Raw genomic sequence first — 21303 nt, 5'->3', positions numbered from 1 at the left:
TCCGGGTGAATTTCGGAAGGGTTTTGTCAAAATGAAAGTCTCACAGCGCAAATTAAAAAATAACAATTACAACAAATTAAGACACGTAATCAATGGATATGGTTTAAGGAAAATAATATCAACATTTACTAAAAACAAAACCCCGATAAAACTAATGAATTAATTGATGCATTTAAATAAACCCATATAAATAGTCAAAAAATAAATAAATTAACTTTGCATGAAATGTGTTCTGTAGATCAGGGGTTCCCAAACTTTTCCAGGGCAAGGCCCCCAAAAGGCATTAACATTTGACTGAGGCCCCCCTTTTGCAAGATGTCTTTAAACACATTAAAAATACAGACTTCTGAATATATCCCCCCCTTTTTAAATTAATAATTACATCTTATATCTTTACATAACATTAAGAATTGATTGTGTGTGTGTGTGTGTGTGTGTGTGTGTGTGTGTGTGTGTGTGTGCGTGTGTGTGTGTGTGGTTGTCAGAATGAGAAAGAAATAATCATGTATTTGTTTATTTTTCACACCAAATTGTTGAGGCCCCCCAGGCGCCCCCTGGAGGCCCACAAGGGTGCCGCGGCCCCCACTTTGAAAACCACTGATGTAGCCCATGGACCAACATTTTTTTAGACAATGTAAAAGGAATGAACGATGAACTGTTTCTATTGGTTACTTTCACGTTCATCAGTCTTTTTCTCCAAATCATTTCCACCCTGAACCTTCAGAAAGCAAATATTAAGATAATTTCACCCATTTATTCATCTATCTTAAATTCAGATGTGAATATAGTGAGTGCTTTTGACTTTGGGTGGCATGTTGTCCCTTAAACAGTGCAAAATATCCATCCATCCATCCATCTTCAACCGCTTACTCCTTTTCAGGGTCACGGGAAACCTGGAGCCTATCCCAGGGAGCATCAGGCACAAGACGGGGTACACCCTGGACAGGGTGCCAATCAGTGCAAAATATATACATATTAAATATATTTAAAACGGATTCCTCCGAATTATAATATTTAGGGTGAAGTCAGCTAAAATGGGCCACTATTTGGTAAATGATTTATAATACCATCAAATAAGCTATGCATGAGATCCAAATGGTATTTTTTAGTATGGGTCTCTTCAATATAATTTTCTTTTAAAAATGTGAAAAAGTATAATTGTTTTAAAATTATGAGAGTTAAGAGTATTGGCAGGTACCCTCTTGAGCCACAACACAATGTTCAGGCAAATTGGACCAGCTGTTCAGTTAAAATGGGACAATATAAATAGATAACAACTCAGGTCATTTCGATTGAAATCATTTTAATTTTAACAGTAAATTGACACTATTGTGCTCAGTGTGCCATAGCAACAACACCGTAAATATATTTCATTTAATAGAAAGGCACATCTTTTCCACAGCTCTGGTGGTACCATGAGTTGCACTGACAACAGCACATCCTAAATGTTCCTGCTGCATTGAATGCTGCAAGGACTGTCGTGGTCACTCCTTTCTCCCCAGCAGTAACCTCTACACAGGGTTTACCCACCTCCCCAACCAAAGGGGTAGAGCAAAACTGGTCTTGCAGGCCAAATACATCGCAATTCCAAAAAAAATGTGATGGGACATCTTTGATTGCAAGTTCCTCCAGCAGGTCTTCATAATTGTTGAAACCACTTTCCTACCACACCAGGGTTCCGCCCTACTGCTGTGGTCTGGATTCCGTTTTTAAAAAATTCAAAACCAGTAATACCCAGCAGTGCCTTTTTCTTCAGAGAAGCCTTTGATATTATTTGCATTAGCATAATTAAATGCAATTCCCTGGACATCTCTTTTGGCAAGGGGAAGCCTCTTTTGGAGAGGAGCTTGATAAAACTGGCCAGTTCTTTCTCAGATTCCACTGGCAGGTACTGCTTCCTCCCAGATGCATAGCCAGAGCACGCAACTTTGCCACTAATGCGCCTATGCAAAGTGGTCTTTGGAATGTTCCAAGCCCTTGCTAAGAAGCAAACATTTAATGTTTGCCCTCTCTCAACTATCTCCTGGTATTCATTAATGGCACCCCTCATTCTGTCCTTTCTCCACTGGTTGTATTGACATCTTCCTTTCCATTTCTCTTCTGTCTTTTTCCTTTCTTTGCCTGTCCTCCTGCCATACTGTCCGCAACGCAAAATATTTCATATTTTTCACTGAAAATATTTTTCACCCTCAATTTCTGTGTAATTTCTGTGTAAGAGTGTGTGTTTGCGGCCCATTTTAGCTGAAAATCGTGGCCCATTTTAGCTAGCTATAAGAACCTTAGACCAATCAAAACTATTGTTATATGCAAACTAGTGTTGTAGCAACAACGTAAGATCAGTTATTGTGATTGGCTGTAAAAACGTAAAGGGCTATGATGCTCCAACCTTATCTGGACCATTTTACATGATGGTCCATTTTAGCTGACTTCACCCTATTTGTGCATATATAATAATCTATTAACTTATGCATATTTAAATAAAAGTAAAAAAAATAAAATAAAAATAAACCGTAGTACAAAACATATTCCTTACTTATTTCTTACATACTTTATTCTGATAGGTGTAAAGGTAAAGAAAAGAAAGCCTATTAATATGTGCTACCTGTCCACCATTGTAAATACTTAATTTAATTATTTAAATGTACATGCTGAGGATTTGCCTTTCCTGACGTTATACAGTAGTGAGTATTGAGCGCGTCGACATTTTTTTCAGTAAATATATTTCCAATGAGGCTATTTACATGAAATTTTCACCAGACATCAGTATTAACTCAAGAAATCCGGAAATGTAAAGAATTCACAACATTAAAGTCCATAATAAAGTTATGTGTAATAAAGAGGAACGACACAGGAAAAAAGTATTGAACACGCAAAAAACTGAAATTTATTTAATACTTAGTGTAGAAACTTTTGTCTGTAAGGACATCTTCAAGATGCTTCCTGTATGAAGAAATTAATAGGCTGCAGTATTCAGGTGTGATTTTGGCCCATTCATCTAAACATATTGTCTTTAAATCTTGTTCAATTGGATTCAAGTCAGGTGATTGACTGGGCCATTCTAACACCTTGATTTTTTCTGTCTTATTGTGTGTTTATGGATTGGCCTGTGGCATTTTAATAATGGCATGGGGATAAACAGACAGTGTCCAAGGTGGGACAGGTGATGATGATGAGGATTTTCTTAAGCTAGTGACTGCTGTAGATTTCTTCCAGGTATAGCTGAGTGGTGCAAATTTAAAGAAAGTTGAAACAATAGACAGGGAGAGGTTGAAAATATGTGTGAAGACAGTCACACTAATTCATCGGCACATACTTCTGGTCCCACTGCTTTATTGATGTTGAGCATCCATAGGGTGTGCCTTACTTGATTGGTGTGAATGGCTGGTGCTTGCTCACCATCAGATGGTGTGCATCAGGTGGTAGGTTCATTGTTCACTCAATCTAAGTGAGAAAAGAACTCGTTGCTTGTCAGACAGTGTGGCATCTATCTTGGATGGAGGGTGGGAACTGTTGCCTTTGTAGTCTGTAATTGTCTTCACACCTTGCCACATACAATGGGGGTTGTAGCTGAGTGATTTTCAATCTGTTCTTTATATTTGTGATTTGCATTGTTTTTGTATTCCTTTCTTTAGGTTTAGGTCTGTGCGTCTCCTGATCTGAAAGCATTGTCCTAAATATTTATTAGTTAGGTTTTTGGCTTGGAAAGGTTGTAATGTGTTTATTGACTGTAACATTGTCAGTGCAGAAGTTTATGCAGGATAGGAGCCTCGCACCTCTGGGGTTGGGGGTTCGAATCCTGCCTCTGTCCTGTGTGTGTAGTGCTTGTGTTCTCCCCTTGTGAACCACGCCGGTGGTTATGCCGGGTACGCCGGTGGAGCATATATGAAGCATATTTAGTATTTTTTTTTAAAAATCTGCACAATCAAAAGAGTCCCGAGGTCTGAATCTGCTGTCTCAGACCCAGTTTTCACTGTTCTGATGGTTGGGTCGGTCCAACTGATCAGTGGGTTGTACCATCAGGGGTCAGAAACAGGAACATATGATCTGATAATGCTATTTTAGGGAGTGCCTTGCTTTGTAGACTTCCTAGACGTTTGTAAAGAGCTGTAGCAGATGTAGCACTCTTTTACCATCCTTAATCCTTTTAGCCAACAGATACCAGTAGCATGCACTGGGTTGACAAGATTCAAAGAATGAACTCCTTTCTGAAACTGTTGTGAGGAAAGTTTCATTTTGTGTCATGTGGTTGAGGTTCGTATCTAGACATCCCAACCTGCAAAAATTTATTTCAGGGCTCAACTCAATTCAACTCATGGAGTCTTTTTTTTTTTTTTAATTCAATTTTACACATGTCTACAGGGAGTTTGGCCTCATCACCTAGACATCAATACAGTAGCTCCTTATAGCAGATAGTTAAAATGACATTAGCTATGCTAATGGACAAATGACACTTATTAAACTCACCTCAATATTTTACAGTCTTTTACAGTCATTTAACCCCACGGCAATTGAGAAATCACTGCTGTAAACAATGTAGTGAGCTATACTGTCATTGTTTTTTTTTTTTTTTTTTAAATCCCTATTATGCATGGGTATACTTTAGTGTAGTCTGGGGTGAAGTGCGTTTTGTACTTCTTTTTTATTTTATTTGGACACTCTGCCATAGTGCTGCAAACACTGATTATTGTGGGGAAAGTTCACTAAACTGAACCAAACTGATGGATGAACTGGAGAGAGAGAGGTCAACTGTAAAGCCCGCCTACCGAGAAAACTGATAGGTTAGTTTGCACAAAGAGAGACCAATCAGGACCCACGCTGTATCACTCTCTCACCACGTCTGTCACTCGCGCTCCAGAGCCTGTCAACTATTAGAAATGACCACTGAACTCTCACTCTAAAAAAACAACAACAACAACAACAACAAAAAAACGACTTCCGGGATATTGTATAGAATTTCCTGGCGTCAAGGGAAATGTGGGAAACCCCCGGAACTTCCACTGCGGTTAAACCAGCCGCTCTTCAGGAAAGAACGGTTAATCAAGCCGCACATCAATTCTAGGGGCGCGGCTTTTACATACTTAGCGGTAACAGCATCCGCGAGCTCCTACACAACAAAAGCAAATGAACCATTTTAAACAAATACGTAACAAAACCAAAAATTTACAGCATTTCTAAATGTACAGTTTTTATAATTCATTACATAAAAAAATGCTAAATCGATCAAGTTAGAATACGTTATAAAGAATTAAGCTGAATAAAATATTTACATATTTATATAAAAATACATATATTTACACATATTTACACATATATTTACATAAATACATATTTTTTAAAAACTAAATTGCTGTTGTTTTTGTTCTTGCTGCTGTTATTATAAATCTAACCATAAATACATTTTTAAAATGTTCACAGAGGAAGTCTGAGACTAAAATATTAATATTTTACTTCATGTTAAGGCTGAAGTAAAATGGACATTTCAAATTGGTAGACAATCAAACCCACTCATATGAGTTCATATGGACCTCCTCTATGCTCACAACAACCTTCACTTAAATTTACTGTAGAATTTTAAAGTAATCGCTCTTGAAATTCAAGATCTGCCAATATAATTGAGAAATTAGGCACATTTATTTTAAAGTAATTTGACCAATTTACAAATTTGAAATGTCCATTTGATAAAATAAAAAAAAAAAATGCCTCTTTGCACAATTATATTGACAGATCAGGTGATTTTGAAGACTTTAAAAATAAAATAATTTAAAAGTCAACAGTTAAATTAATTGATATTTATTGTGAGCATAGCATATGTGACTGTGAACTGATTTCAGTGGGTTTGATCATCTACCAATTTGAAGTGTCCGTTTTATAATCGATTAAAAAGTGCCTCCTAATTCAAACATATAGGCAGATCCAGTGATTTGAAGAGAAATTACTTTACAATTCTACAGTAAAATGAATTCAACTTTATTGTGAGAATAGAGTAGATTCCTGTGAACAAATCTGATTGGGTTTGATCATCTACCAATGTGATATGTCCATTTTATACTGATTACAGTGTGCTTAATTTCTCAATTATATTGTCAGATCTTGTGACTTTGAAGAGCAATTACTTGAAAATTCTACAGTAAAATTAATTGATCTTTATTGTGAGAATAGAGTAGGTCCATATGAATTCATCTGAGTGGGTTTGATTGTCTACCAATTTGAAATGTCAGTTTTACTTCAGCCTTAAGACGAAGCAAAGTAAATGTTAATATTTTGGTTTCAGATTTCCTCTTTTAAATGAACCACCTACATGTTTTAAAAATGTATTTATGGTTAGATTTACAACAAGAGCAAGAATTACAACAACAACAGCATAAACAACAACAACAACAACAATAAAGTTTCTTAAAATGTTTTTAGTAGCCTATTTGTAGTATTTGGCTTAATGCTTTATAGCAGAGGTTCCCAAACTTTTCCAGGACAAAGCCCCCCAAATGGCATTAACATTTGACTGAGGCCCCCCTTTTGCAAGATGTCTTTAAAACGCATTAAAAATACAGACTTCTGAAGATATCCCCCTTTATTATTATTATTATTAATAATAATTACATCTTACATATTTACAGTACATTAAGAATTGATTGTGTGTGTGTGTGTGTGTGTGTGTGTGTGTGTGTGTGAGAGAGAGAGTGAGAATTTATTTTTCATATCAAATTGTTGAGGCCCCCCGGGCGCCCCCTGGCGGCCCCCACTTTGAAAACCACTGCTTTATAGCATGTATCGATGTAGCCTTTTTTTTTTTAAATTTAATTTTATTTATTTATTTTTTTTTTAAAAAGGGATGTAAAGGGTTATAAACACGTTGACTCTATACTCATAAATACTGTCAATTGTTGTGTTTGTTTTGTTACGTATTTATTTAAAATGATCGTGGTTCATTTGCTTTTGTTGTGTAGGAGCTCGCGGACACACGTTTTCCGCTTTCGATGCTGTTACCGTTACGCGTGTAAAAGCCGCGCCTCGGAAAACTGATGTGCAGTTAGATTAACCGTGCTTTTGCTGAAGAGCGGCTGGTTTAACCGCAGTGGAAGTTCCAGGGACAGTTTGAATGTCTAACTGTAACTGACACGTCAAACTAAAGGAATCATTAGAGACTCCCTGGTTTCTCCATTTGGGTTATTTCTAATAGCGGAGGTCAAAGAGGAGAAATACGGCATTAAAAACAGGTTAGTTTCTTTTTTGGTCCTTAATTTTTTCCCCAGGAAGCTACACACTCTGCTTAGTGCGAAACCGAAGAGCTATCAAGTTCCCAACATTTGTTTTTATTTATTTATTTTATTATTATTATTTTTTCGAAATTGCACTCGAATGTGAGAGAATAAAAAACTCATTACTGGGATGATAGACACATTTCCTCACTCCTTCACTGCTTATTATACAGGTTTATAGACTGAATTCAGACAACACACCAGTGACTGCATGCTCCTGGGAAGCACTACTGCACTGAAAACACCTAAATACACATCCATCATGAGCACAGGGGCGTCATCTGAACTGTTAATCATCCGGGACTGAGCCCAGATAATTGTCCATGAAAAAAACTTTTAAAAACATGCTTCTAAACAGACTATTTGCATGCATTTTTATTCTTGCATGTGAGTGCTAATTGCTTTAAACGTGTGAAAAGTTTATCATAAAACTTGCCTCGGGTGTTATCACTCAGTGCGTTTACATGGACAACAATAATCCACTATGAACCCGATTAAGACGATACTCTGATTAAGAAACTACCATGTAAACAGCAATTTTTTAATGACCTTAATCCGACTCATGTCATACTCGAAGTAAACACAAATCGAATTAAGACGTGCGGAGTACTCCTGTTTTAGTCGCATTATCGACGTGTATTACAGACATGTAAACACCTTAATCACATTATTAACGCCGTGTGAGATTTATGTTGAACTGTATGTCGATACGTGAAATTCTGGAGGGACGGCGTGGCGCGGTGACGTAATGACGTGTGATGTTAATCGCTCTATGTTCTATAACATGTAAAACGGGTACATGACAGGAGTATTTTGAAAGCAACTCATGTGAACACCTTAATCAGAATATTGTCTTATTCAGAATAAGGTCAATAATTAGATTACTGCTGTCCGTGTAAATGTAGTCATTGTGTGGGTTTAGCTTCTACAGAGTATGGGGTTAGAATTGTATCATGTTTCCAAATAACTAGATTATGATCCAGAAATAAATATAGTGAGATTTACAAAGATTAAACAAATTCACAAATGCATTGAATGAGATCCACAAATATATGTTAGGAGTTTCACAAGAAATGAATTAAATTGACAAATAAATAAAATGAGATATGCAAATAAAATGTTTTTTTTTTGTTACAAATATGTTTTTATGTCACAAGCACAACTCTGCCCTGCGTTTGTCGTGTGCATTTGCAGATTTTGAAACATTTCTAGCGTCAAGAGTGCACACAAATCCACAAATAGTTGGACTACTCGTCTACTCAAGCCGGACGGATAACCTCCACATTGCACTGACCAATCGTAGCACGTTCTTGCTCCGACCAATCACATTTTGTTTTACAATCAGGACAGGAACAGAGTCATACTCCACCTAACTCGCACACTATTAAGGCTCTCTAACATGGCCGATCAGGAGGAATGACGACAGGAGAGTGGATCTAACCATCTAACAGAATTACTGTAGCAACATCTAAAAGAAAACAAGCAACACTATGGGTCATAAATACTTTTTAAGGGATAATATGTGTTCTCACCAGTGCTTCCTGCATCACTACGGCAAAACCCGAGTTGTGATTTTACAGTAAATTGTGTGTGGTGAGATTAAAAGACTGTGTATCTGGAAAATATGCCATTGGCAAGAAAATGTTGTCCTCACAGGCACTGTCAGATTAATTGGACACTGCGTCGTCCAATTAATGGGCTAATGATTGACAAATACATTCTCTAAACGAACCGTGCTAAAAGACTCATCAACTTTAAGAGTTACCAGTTTGAATCAGTCTAGCGAATCCTTACTGAATCAATCATTACTAATCCATCAGACCACTCATCTATAATAACAGTGCATTTATGACCCATAATGTTGCTGGTTTTCGTTTAGATGTTGTTACAATGATGCTGTTAGATGATACATGTGAGTTCGGTGCAGTAAGGCTGTTCCTGTCCTGATTGTAAAACTAAACGTGACTGGTCGGAGCGAGAACGTGTTACGGTTGATCAGTGGAATGTGGCAGTTATCCGATTGGCTTGAGTAGATGGTAGTGTACACTCAACGAACCCCTAGCCAGTTCAGGTATTTCATGTTTTTCTACCCCTAGCCAGCATATTTGTGCTGCTGTGAGGGAATCTATTCAGGGGGTTGAATAATTTTAAAACATGAGAAGTCATTGTAAGTTGCATTTTCAGTTGAATTTGGGGAAGCCACGTGAAGCATTCATTGTGTTGAACTATTTCAGTTGCTTTTGTTTGATTTGTTCATTGCAAACAGCTGAAAGTCTGTAAATTCTGACGCTAAACCTGATTTGTAATGGAGGTTGAATAATTTTGATTGTAACTGTACTTCCAGCAAATACCCAGCACAGTCCTTCAGGCTGTACAGACTGATCTGGCTGTATTTTTTTCTAACTGATCGGACTCCTGGTTTTCCCGTAGAGGACGATGAAATATCCTCAAAACTCCCATTCACTTACACTGATGCAATGCTGAGCCTGGCTCGGAATGTTCAAGATTTCAAACTCCAACCGGCAAAACTCACGGCCTGAAGCCCCGCCTCTCTCTCACTCTGTCAATGTACCTGTAACACAGACTTCTTACTTCATCTCTATCTATCTATCTATCTATCTATCTATCTATCTATGTAATCAGCTCTACAAGTATTGGCACCCTATATATTAAATCAATTCTATTTATCTGTCTCTCTTTCTTTCTTAAAACTGCACATTACCTTCAGATTTCAAACTGATAATATAGAGTATTTTCTAATCAGGTATATGATATAAGTATGTACTGAGTTAGAAAAGTCCTGTATCTTCCAGTAGAGGAATGCTTAATTCAGCATTTAACCACATGACTAAAAGCAGCCAAGTAATAATTCAGCATTTACACATATTACATGCATGCTCATGTATGGAAATGGTTGCTTCAATAAATACCTTCGCCAGTGTTAGAAAATCTTTTGAGGATGTAGAAAATATGAAATTGATGAGGATGAGAATAAAAGGCACCGTCACGCTGCCACAGCTATGTCCTGTTTTGAGCGCTCAGGAGAGTTGCCATAAGATGCACACTCACACACACACACACACACACACACCTACAAGGTCAGATAGCAAAGTATCTCAGTTTATTAAAAAAGACTAGAGTATATTACACTCAGCAAAAAAAGAAACATCCTCTCACATTCAGCTGCTTTTATTTCCAGCAAATTTCTTAACATGTGTAAATATTTGTATTAATATTAAAATATTCAAAAACCGAGACATAAACTGAACAAGGTTCACAGGCGTTTGATGAACAGAAATGGAAGAATGAGTCCCTGAACAAGGGTGGGGGGGGTTCGATATTAAAAGTAACAGTCAGTATGTGGTGACCTCCAGCTGCTTTAAGTACTACAGTGCATCTCATCCTCATGGGCTGCACCAGATTTCTCAGTTCTTGCTGTGAGATGTTCCTCCACTCTTCCACCGAGGCGTTTACAAGTTCTCGATCACGTCTGGGGGGATCACATGATTACATGTAATTTTTCACTGCAAGGACAATCCGCTGTCCTTCCTGTCTCCCTGTAGGACTGTCTTAGGCATCTTACATTACAGACATTGCAGTTTATTCCTCTGGATACATCTGCAGCCCTCAAGCCTCCCTGCAGCAGGCCTATAGCATGTTCACACAGGTGAGTAGGCACCTCAGGCATCTTTCTTCTGGTGTCAGTAGAAAGGTCTCTTTAGCATCCTAAGTTATTCTAACTGTGACCTTAATTGCCTAGAGCTTGTAAACTATTCATGTCTTAAGGACTGTTCCACAGGTGCATGTGCAATAATTCTAATAAAGATCTGTAAAGCTTATTTGGATTTTACAAAATTATTTTTAAAACGCAGCATCCTGAAAGTTTTTATTTTTTATTTTTATAAATATATTATATATCAGACAGTCATGTGCCTCAGCAATAGTGTGCTCATTGTTCAAGGTAAAATAATGGGCTGTTGGTCCATCCCATACCAGGTGCAAGATAAGAGAAACTAGAGAGAAAGACACATTCCTGCGATATGGGTTGTCGAGGAGATGAGAAAAAGGTCACAGTGTTCTCAAGAGAGAGAGAACTCATAAACTCACACGAGCTAAAGTAAGAGAGCGTGCCATATTAATATTTATCAGTGCCCTCTTAGATCGCTCTCTGGTGAACGGTATAGAATATATTGACAAAGTGTAATCAATATGTGTAACTAATATTTGGATATATTACTAAAGTATAATCTAATACGTATACCCAACATTTAGAATTGTTATTTAGAAGCATTATCTAAATCCATAGTGCACTTGATGGTCAAGTTATATTCTAAGTGTGTATTGAGTTAGATGAATTCTGTGTCTTACTGAAGAGTAAGATTGTTTTTCTGATCGAAATCTATAAAACACTTTCTAACAACTGACACTGTATGTGTGTAAACCTTGTGTTTTGTCTAAGGCAGCTTTACTCTTTGGCAATAAATTAGCAATTAGACATTCACCAGAACTGGGTTTCCAACCAAAGCCCTTTAGGCTTGCAAAGCAGTGTCAAAATAACAGATAAGACTTCCAGGAGGAACGGTACCGGGTTGGGACTATAGGGTGAATTATGGGACAAAGTAAAAACCCTGTTTTGGTAAAACATTTAAGAAAATACAAGTGAAAACGCATGCACCACAAATTTAAGATGACATATAGACATGAATAAGTAATTGTGCAAAGAAGATTGATCCGTTTTTAATGAAAAATGGCAAAAACCCATGCCTAAACGGGCTGTGTGTTTGTATAATTCAGACTTTCTGCAGACTGTCTCACTTTATTGTTTCAATAAAGTTTCATTACTTTTTGACATCTACTAACCCTCTGTCTCTGAAGTTTTTTGTTGGGCTGGAAAGATTGTTTGCCACGACAACGGCAGCTTAAATCTTCCGCAGAATTAGTCCTTCCCTCGCAAAGGAATAGCAATATATGCATAATTAGTAGAAGAGACAAGGGCCCTGCCCTCGTAATTCTTAAAAAGGATACACGTGAGGATATACATGGAGTGAAAATAAGAACGAGTTATTTAATGGAAATGAGGCTCATGATGATGAAATATGGTGATAGATCCAACCAGGTCCGTTTACGTCTGAAAGGTTGAGCGATTTCTAATGAGAGCAAGCAAGGTTACCAATACAGAGTTGCACAGGGATCTGTGTTTGTTCTTGAGTCGCCAATGAAAGAACCGGAAAAGCACTTATTATCAGTAGCAAAAGGGACTGTTTCATTATGAGGACCACAAGGTATTTCTAGTATTGTTTTGTAACAAGTGAGTTATTCATACAGAAAAGAATGTGAATATGCTAATACACAGAAACCTCATATGCAACCAATGTATAAGAGTACGCCACAGTAATGCTCAGAAAAGCGCCTTATTAGGGAATGTCTGTCCTTGTGCTTAAGCTCTAAGGCCGACTTAGCATAAGAAGCACCTGAGGTGGAAAAAAGTTAATGTTAACCATGTAAAGGGCTACAGAGGTTGAAACAGAACAATGTGGAGGCCTCATACAATCTTTGGACATACTGTAGGATTATGTTGAAAGAGTAAACTTTTTTTTTTTTTTTTTTAGAATAAAACCTTTTTTTTTTTTAAAATTAATTGACTGGACTTGCGCCATAATTTTAAACAGTATATGACTAGAAGGAATTAATGGTGGAGAAAAGACAGATTGTTTCCAAAAAAGGAGAAGGGGTATACCCCGCTTAGTTGAGCTCACTGTTGCGAGACAGTATAAAAGCCCATGTCATGATTGTATGATTCAGACTATCTGCAGAGCTTTATTTTGACTTATATATATATATATATATAATAGTATTTATGTGTTTATTTTTTTCTGGATGCACAAAAAGCACAGAATTAAACTGCAGTCCTAAATGAATAATAAAAACTCACTTTCACTGCACCTCGTGGTTTCTGTTTCTCGCTGCCTTTAGACATATTATTTTACTTGTGTTTACTTTTGATCATAATGTTTTAATTAGACATCACAGATCTTACTCACGCTCCTATTGTGCATCTACACTGCGCGTGATCAGCAACGCATCAAGCTAGCCAAGCTAACGGCAACAAATTTACCTCAGCGTGTTAACCCCGCCCACATTAAACGACTAATTCAGTTAACTTTCCTGATGTGCATTTTGCCGTTAGTGCGGTTACTTTAATCTGGTGGTGCCTTTAAAATTTTTGTGTTTATGATGACATCGAAGGTCACATGACAATGCCAATATGGCGGACATAGTATATCCGGGATTGTAGTCGTACTACACACACATACTGCTTAGTACGTAATGTTTCAACGGCCGTGCAGTAGGTACTGTCACAGTACACGATTTCGGATGCAGCCCAGGTGTCAGACAGTTAGAAGGGGTTGAAATAGAACATGTTACGTAATGTTCTTCTGTGAGTATCTGAGACTGTTTAGTTAAAAGGTTAACTAACCTCAGTTACAAGGGTTGCACAAATGTGTAGCCTCATCATGCAGCACTCTAAGAGAGACAATAAACTGTATGAGAAAAGTAAAAGTAGCAAATAATCCTTATTCTATAATATGCTTGTATGAATTATTTTTCACACCAGGAGCAGAGGGGTGTAAAAAAAAAACCAAACGTTTTCTTTAAAAATTCCAGGTTTGTATTTTAAGTGTCTTTTTTTTGTGTTTATCTCAAAGGACGTGCCCTGTTTTTCCCAAGAGGCTGAGATAATACCAGAAATGCAGCAACTGCAGAATGTGGAGGGTCTGCCCAGTCTTATCTCAGAGGCTTTGTGGCGTAATGGTGAAGATCAGCACACAGAACAAACTCTGTTAAAGATGTCCACAGTGAAACTGGTGGACTTCAGGAAAACACGGGGACTGAATGCAAAAATAATATCAGAAGGAAATTGTCATACTGGAGGTAATTATGATTAGAAAGATGATCACGATGATATTACACCCTAACGCAACGACCGTGTAATCTGTCAGTTTTGCTTCAGCATATGAAGGCACCAATGATAAAACGATCAGAGTCACAGTGTGCTTGAATTCCATTCATAGTCTTTATGAAGACACCAAAAGTTATCAGTTATTATTGTTTACATTGTGTTAATTGAGTATTCACAGTAATACAGTGATGAACTTATACTAATTTATTCAACTGAGCATCATCAACATCACATAAATACTGAAAACTCACGGAGTATAATTCAATTCAATTTTATTTGTATAGCGCTTTTTACAATAGACATTGTCTCAAAGCAGCTTTACAGAAATATCAACACGGTATACAGATATTAAAGGTGTGAATTTATCCCAACTGAGCAAGCCACTGAGTGGCGACGGTGGCAAGGAAAAACTCCCTAAGATGTTTTAAGAGGAAGAAACCTTGAGAGGAACCCGACTCAGAAGGGAACCCATCCTCATCTGGGTAACAACAGTTAGTGTGAAAAAGTTCATTATGGATTTATATGAAGTCTGTATGGCGTTAGGAGCAGCCGTAGTCCCAGCAGTCTGGAATTAAAGAAGATTTGAGCTCCATCCAGAGGCAGAAAGGATCAGGATCTCTAGTATCTCCATAAATTCGTGTGGGGCTCGGCGAAAGGAGAGAGGGAGAAAAAATATAATTATGACTGCGAAGTAGTAGAACAGAATCTAGTCAGGGTAGGCTTGAGTAAACAAATACGTTTTAAGCCTAGACTTAAACACTGAGACTGTGGCGATTATACATTATACATCAATCTCAACTTGAATATTATCCACAATTCTGTCATTTAGAGGGAGTTTTTTTTCTGCCTTACTTCCATGTATCTGACTCTTCTTTGGTTTATCGGTCTGTTGAGGATACTCATCCATGTTGTTTGATCTAGTACTGAAATTTTCTGAGAGCAATTACTAATGCGATATGTTGAAGAAATCTGACAGTAAGTTAACAATGGAATTCACTCAGCTGGGCGTCCGCCATTACTCAAAGCCTACCGGCTGATTTCGTACATTTATGAGATCATTCTTCAATGCTCAATCAACAGCCGTGGATGCACAACTCCAAAAATACAGTTTTGTGACTCTGGTCGTTTTTTCATTGTGGTCTTCATATTCTTCGTCTTTTGAAGACATCTTATTTGTGTGTCTAAGTTCCAGGTAAATCCAGTTTTCATGGAGACCAGCAATCACTGCAGGCTCAGGTAAAGATGTGTTCTGTGAGACTGGTGGATTGTAGAAAAATACTAAACAGAAAAGCAATAGATGAGGGTGATCCAGAAGACGGGGCTCATGATCATGAATACAACAGCAGTGGTTTTTCTTCCCCCAGTGAGTATATAAATGGTTGTATTGTGGATCTAAATGCAAGTTGTAATAAATTGTCATAAATTCCATAAGGTATGTGGGGTGCATTGTAAGTGAAGGTAGATGTGATATTTGGGGTGATTTGACACCCTGGCCTCCCTGTATGGTTTTATACTCTTGAACTGTTACATTTTTAGTGATTGACCTCTGTAGGCAAACAGACTTATCTCAATTTCAGCTTGTTGTGTGATCTTGAACGACCCTTGCCTTGTGAGTAATTTAGACCTTGATGTGGGTAGTAAAACGAGAAATTGATCTCCCAAGGAAAACTGGAAAAAATTCTCTTACGTTACTTAAAAATAACAGGGGTTCAGGCCACTTATCTCAGTTTCATGCATCGTGTATCATGCATACGGTGTAACACTCCACAACACTGAGCGGCGAGAACTAATACAAAGTGGTATGATGATACGTTCTAGTCATTAGTCTGGGTCTAATGGCCCAATGAGGTCCATGCCAATTCTCTCAACAGGATCCCCAGTTAATGGAAGCAGGCACAATGGAGCTAACCCTAACCCTAGAAAATCCCCAAGAGGAATGGCTTGGAACAGCTGTTGATGGTCCAAGTAGCACCTGCCCAGCATGAGCAACACTAAAAAAACACTCATCCAACATCACCTAGTGGCCCTAAACGTATTCAGCCATCCCCTCAAGGCAAAATGTCCCTGAAAATGACATTAAACATTTAATTTCTGAAATGTTATTAGACATTCGTGACATGTTTTAGCTAGAGAAGCTAGAATAAATTAAGTCGTGAATCATTCTCTCTCTCTCTTCTTTTCCCTTTTTGTCCCTCTCTCCTGAATCAGAAGAGCTAGAATTAATAGAAGACTAACTTAGATTCTCTCTCTTTTTCTCCACTCTTTCCTACACATATTATAAATAGTTCAGTGCAAATTAACATTTTTCTAAACTTATGTAATACAGCAGTTATTTGCAAATATTTTATTGACACGTGATTTTGGATATAAAATGTAGATTTATCCCCCAAAAAAGCTTAATGTCAATCCCTGCATTTAATTTTGTGTCATGTGTGGCCTATAGACCTTGGTGCTAGGAACTTTTTGAAAAGGAATTCAGTTACCAAACTGGCAGTAATTGCAAATTGCAGCCCATTTGTGAATTACTGCTTGGGCACTAAGAGTATTTAAAAGTTTAAAAGCGATTTTTCTCTCATGAAATTGCAGGCGAGTCCAGCAAATCATATTCTGACGAATGGGATCAATCTACCTCTCAAGAACAAATGATCAAAAGAAAGAGCGTTGGAAAAGTTAAGTTTGTGAAGGGCTCCTTTGCATTACGTCCTTCAGGCAAACATGTACTTCATGTGGGACAAAGGACGAATCAGTGCAGCCAGTGCAATAAGACTTTTAGTAATTCATCATGCTTGAGAAGTCATCAGAAAGTGCACACTGGGGAGAAACCTTACAAGTGCACACAATGTGGAAAAATGTTTACACAAAAATCAGGCCTGCGAATTCACCAGAGAGTGCACACTGGGGAGAAGCCTTACCAGTGCACACAGTGTGGTAAAACCTTCACGCAAGGCTCACAACTCCAGAGACACCAGATGGTGCACACTACAGTAAAAGCCAGCTTTCGGTCTGACAAGACGCAAGTATCAAATATTAAAGCGCATGAGCGTGTACATCCTGGTAAGGATTGTTTATGTTGCAAACACTGTGGAAAACAATTCGCAAGCTCATTAGGTTTTCAGAGGCATAAGAATGCACATGATCAGATGGAGAAAAATCAGTGCTCAGAGTGTGGTCAACAGTTCCGACATTCTTTGTCCCTGAAAGTTCACAAGAGAATACATACTGGGGACAAACCGTACAAGTGCTCTCAGTGTGATAAGGCATTTCTAAATTCTTCATCGCTTATAGTACACCAAAGGGTACACACTGGAGAAAAGCCTTACCACTGTGACCTGTGTGGAAAACAGTTTTCACAATCAACACATCTGCGAACCCACCAGAGAGTGCACACCAAAGTGAAGCCTTACGTCTGCTCTCAGTGCGGCAAGTCTTTCAATCAGTCGTCACATCTTACAGTGCACAAACTATTGCACACCGGACAGAAGCCTTACTGCTGCCCCACCTGTGGCAATGGATTCAGAACAACCAACCACCTTAAGCTGCACCAGAGGACACACACTGGGGAAAAGCCGCACCGCTGCTCCGTGTGCGGATTGTGTTTCAGTCAGTCTTCAAGCCTTAAGCAGCATATGAGAATACACACTGGAGATATGCCTTACAAGTGCTCTAAATGTAATAGAATATTCAGACAGCGCAGCACCCTTAAATACCATGAATATTTGCACACCTGAGGCGAACCTTGCGTTTGCTCTTACCTTCAAGTGTGAGCTGAACTGTGCAGTTGATGAAGGTCTCACCAGATATGTATGGTAATACTTCATGTTTTGTTACCCTAGGTAAAATGATCTTATACTCAGTCATTATATCCCACTCAAGCAATAGGGAAGCGCTTATTTACTGTAACAAATGTAATTGTCAGTATAAATTGCCATAACAACTTGCCATTAAATACAGTCATGTTTTAAAAATATTGTGTTAAAACTTATTGATCTGAATCATATGAACACTTTTTTCATGTTTTAGAAATAATTCTGAAAACCTTGGTTAAGGATTCAATGCAGTAGGAATGAAGGATGTTCTTTCATATCGACAGCAATGCCTCCCAGAAAACAATGCTTTCAGGTCCGTCTCCAACTCCAACCATGCCCCCAAGTACAGCATAGAGCTGGAATTGGACAGTGATTTCAGTATGGCAAAACTGCAAGTACAGGGAATTAGGTTCACATTAGGGCTGCAACAACTAATCAATAACAATCGATAAATAAATTGACAACGAATGTAATTATGGATTAGTCGGGTCTATGACGTCACTGTCGATAACCCCTCCGTCAGTAACGTCACTTCACAATGGTGAAAAACGCATTTCTATGAATAAAACACAATCACGATGCAGGTTGTCCAAAACATGAGAGTGTTTTATATTAAGCGCTTCAAACTAACTCGTAAGTGTATTAACGCGGCTTGTCGTGTCAGACGCTGCGACAGAAGCGTGTGCTGTTTAATGTGTTCCAGACATGTTTTCTTCAGCACAGAAATGACATGTTTACCTTTATATCCTTATCTGTAAATGTTCGAAATTCACGCCAGTATTTCCATTTTACATAAAGTCTCGTCCTGACAGCGAGCGAGTCTCCGTTAAACTTCACTGAATGAGCGCGAGTCCACGCATACGCGTCAATCAAACAGCGCAATAGAAAGGAAACGCAATAACTCTGACTAAAATAATCATTTTGATCAATATATGCTGTTTGATGCTATATTCGGCGATATTTAGAATCAAACGTAATTGTCCTCACGCCAGAATTGAAAAGCAATACTGAATTTGGATTGCGTTTTATGTTTTTCCTCCAGTATGATTGCTTTTCTAACTGACATTCTCTGCCATGCAGATCATGGCTTCAGCAACCAGATGAAACCAAGAATCACTAAATTAATCAAATAATTACTTTTGAACATGAGTTTGATTGTGATTCTGAGCACAGTCACATGCCCCAATAGAAAAGGGTGTGAACACTTTGAACAGTTGTAAGCTTTTTTTTTTTTTCTCTCTCCCCCTAATTGTTTATAACAGGTGTATTATTGACAGTATTATAGCTGGAGCACTGTAATGAATTTTACAGCTTTCCCTCTCCTGAAATGTCTTACCCTTGAAGGAAGAAAATGGAGCCAAGAGAGTGTGTGGTATCCCAGTCAGACATGGCCACTCTCTCTCTTTTTTTTTTTTGGTCAGTTGTCTAGACATAAATCTAAATGCCTTAATCTGAGGTCTGTTTTAAAGCTAAAAGACAACAAATATGGAAATCTAGTCTCATAAGATGCAAACTTCAGATGAGAATGGGTGTGTGTGTGTGTGTGTGTTAGGTCAGTGTCTCCTTACTGCTTTCTGACACCTGTGCTTTAAATAAACTCTGCTGGTGTCACTCAGGAAAAGAAGATACTAAATCTTTCCACGTGAAAATTAAACTTGTCCTATATCTATTTAAAACTGCAAATGTAATGTACTGTATTTTCACTTTGTTATGCACTTGTTCATGTTATTATAAATGTTTTATGTGCTAAGACACAATTATAGTTTGTACAGCAACCATTCTACCCAAATTATAGCCTGAGAGTAAATTATTAGCTTAAAACGTATATTTTAAGTATAGCTTTAACATGTCCTGAATGTCTTTATGCCATTATCATGGGTTATTTTTTTATTATAATTACTATTATAATTATAATGATCAAATCACCAGTGACTCCATTTCCCAGAATGCACCACGAACTACAAACATGGCCGACGAATACAACTCCCAAAGCTACACACTGTCAAGTCACCTTCTCTTGAGAACTAATTAGACACACCTGTTCCCAATTACAATCTCAAGGACACCACACTACTTATAGTAAGAGACTCTCACACACAGACAGCCCTTGAGAAGTATACGCTCAATTACATTTAGTCTCTGCTGTTACCAAGACTTGATACCTTGTTTGTTTATTCTGGTCTTAACTTTGTTCTTGTTTTCTACCATGTCTTTTTGCCTTGCCTTGTTTGGACTGTTTGTCTGAGCTCTGCCTCTCTTTGTTTATTGATTTCTGCCTGATCCCTTGTACTTGTTATTTTATTAAACTGCCATACCTGCACTTGCTTCCGTCTCAGCCTCCATTACGTGACAGATGCATTATCATTGTGCACTTGATAATTCTATAGTGTTCCCTGTTATGGTTAAACATCTTTGATTCAGTGTTGATGCTAACCCTTGTGTGGGCCTCATTTTTTGCTCCCATTGACCCGGTACAAAACTGGGGGCCTATAACTCCCTTATACAATATGAATGACAAATCTGTGTAATATTTGAAATTTACCTCTGCTAGATCACTTTTAACAATGAAAGTGTCATCTGTTTTGTGTGATACAAGCAATGAATCAACATGATCGACACATTTGTAGCATAAATCAAGTGAAACAATGTTTTCATGACTATTGACTGACTATTGAACTTGTGTTTAATTGTTACTCTAAATTTTTACCTCTCTCTGGTTATATTCAGTGTTGCAGGAATAATCCCTGAGGGGGTGCAGGAATAATCCCTGAGCGGGTGCAGGAATGATCCCAGCAGTGATGCAAGAATGATCCCAGAGGTGGTGGAGGAATGATCCCAGCGGTGATGCAGGAATGATCCCGGAGGTGGTGCAGGAATAATTGCAGTGTAAAAGTTGCACGTGTGATCTCGAGCTTGCTTGAAAGTTTCGCTGGAAGTAAACATTCCAAAGATTTTAACACAAACATTACAAAGCCCGGCCGCGGTGGCCTGTGACATCACAGAGCTAATAATGATGTGTGCTGTTTTGTCAGAACCTCATTAATTATTCACTCTTGTAGATAGTATATCATGAAAATAAAAAGCAGGCATTGAATATCTGAGCTATTTTAAATATATATATATATATATATATATATATATATATATATATATATATATATATATATATATATTAAAATATTAATATTTATTTAAAATAATAATATTTATTAAAAAACAAAAGTATTTTGGCTACAGTCATTTTTGCCTTTTGTTGGTATAGGAAAGATGGGGACAAAGT

General features: G+C 37.7%; 1 protein-coding gene and 1 long non-coding RNA gene across 4 annotated transcripts; one reads left to right on the top strand and one right to left on the bottom strand.

Moving 5' to 3' along the window:
* The first annotated feature begins 7001 nt into the window (after window positions 1–7001).
* On the top strand, window positions 7002–21119 carry LOC108273138 (zinc finger protein 883). Of its 3 annotated transcripts, none has more exons than XM_017482179.3 (5): window positions 7002–7214; window positions 10820–10923; window positions 13964–14189; window positions 15404–15580; window positions 20751–21119. In XM_017482179.3, the coding sequence occupies exons 2-5, from the start codon at window positions 10912–10914 to the stop codon at window positions 20762–20764; spliced, it is 429 nt and encodes a 142-aa protein (XP_017337668.1). In that variant the 5' UTR covers window positions 7002–7214; window positions 10820–10911; the 3' UTR covers window positions 20765–21119. The 3 variants fall into 3 exon arrangements, with proteins under 3 accessions (XP_017337668.1, XP_017337665.1, XP_017337667.1); XM_017482176.3 differs by lacking the exon at window positions 20751–21119 and adding an exon at window positions 16804–19364; XM_017482178.3 differs by lacking the exons at window positions 10820–10923; window positions 20751–21119 and adding an exon at window positions 16804–19364 and having other exon boundaries at window positions 7003–7214.
* On the bottom strand, window positions 17913–20851 carry LOC128634085 (uncharacterized). The gene is made up of 4 exons (XR_008397277.1): window positions 20731–20851; window positions 19360–20520; window positions 18254–18379; window positions 17913–18046 (listed from the first exon to the last, which is right to left on the bottom strand). It is a non-coding gene; the product is annotated as an uncharacterized LOC128634085 (long non-coding RNA).
* Window positions 21120–21303: the final 184 nt, after the last annotated feature.

This window comes from Ictalurus punctatus, chromosome 12 (genome assembly GCF_001660625.3).
Source record: "Ictalurus punctatus breed USDA103 chromosome 12, Coco_2.0, whole genome shotgun sequence".
In the NCBI taxonomy this organism is placed as follows: Eukaryota; Metazoa; Chordata; class Actinopteri; order Siluriformes; family Ictaluridae; genus Ictalurus; species Ictalurus punctatus.
The sequence above is the reverse complement of the archived record's forward strand: the minus strand, read 5'-3'. Positions and strand labels throughout refer to the sequence as shown.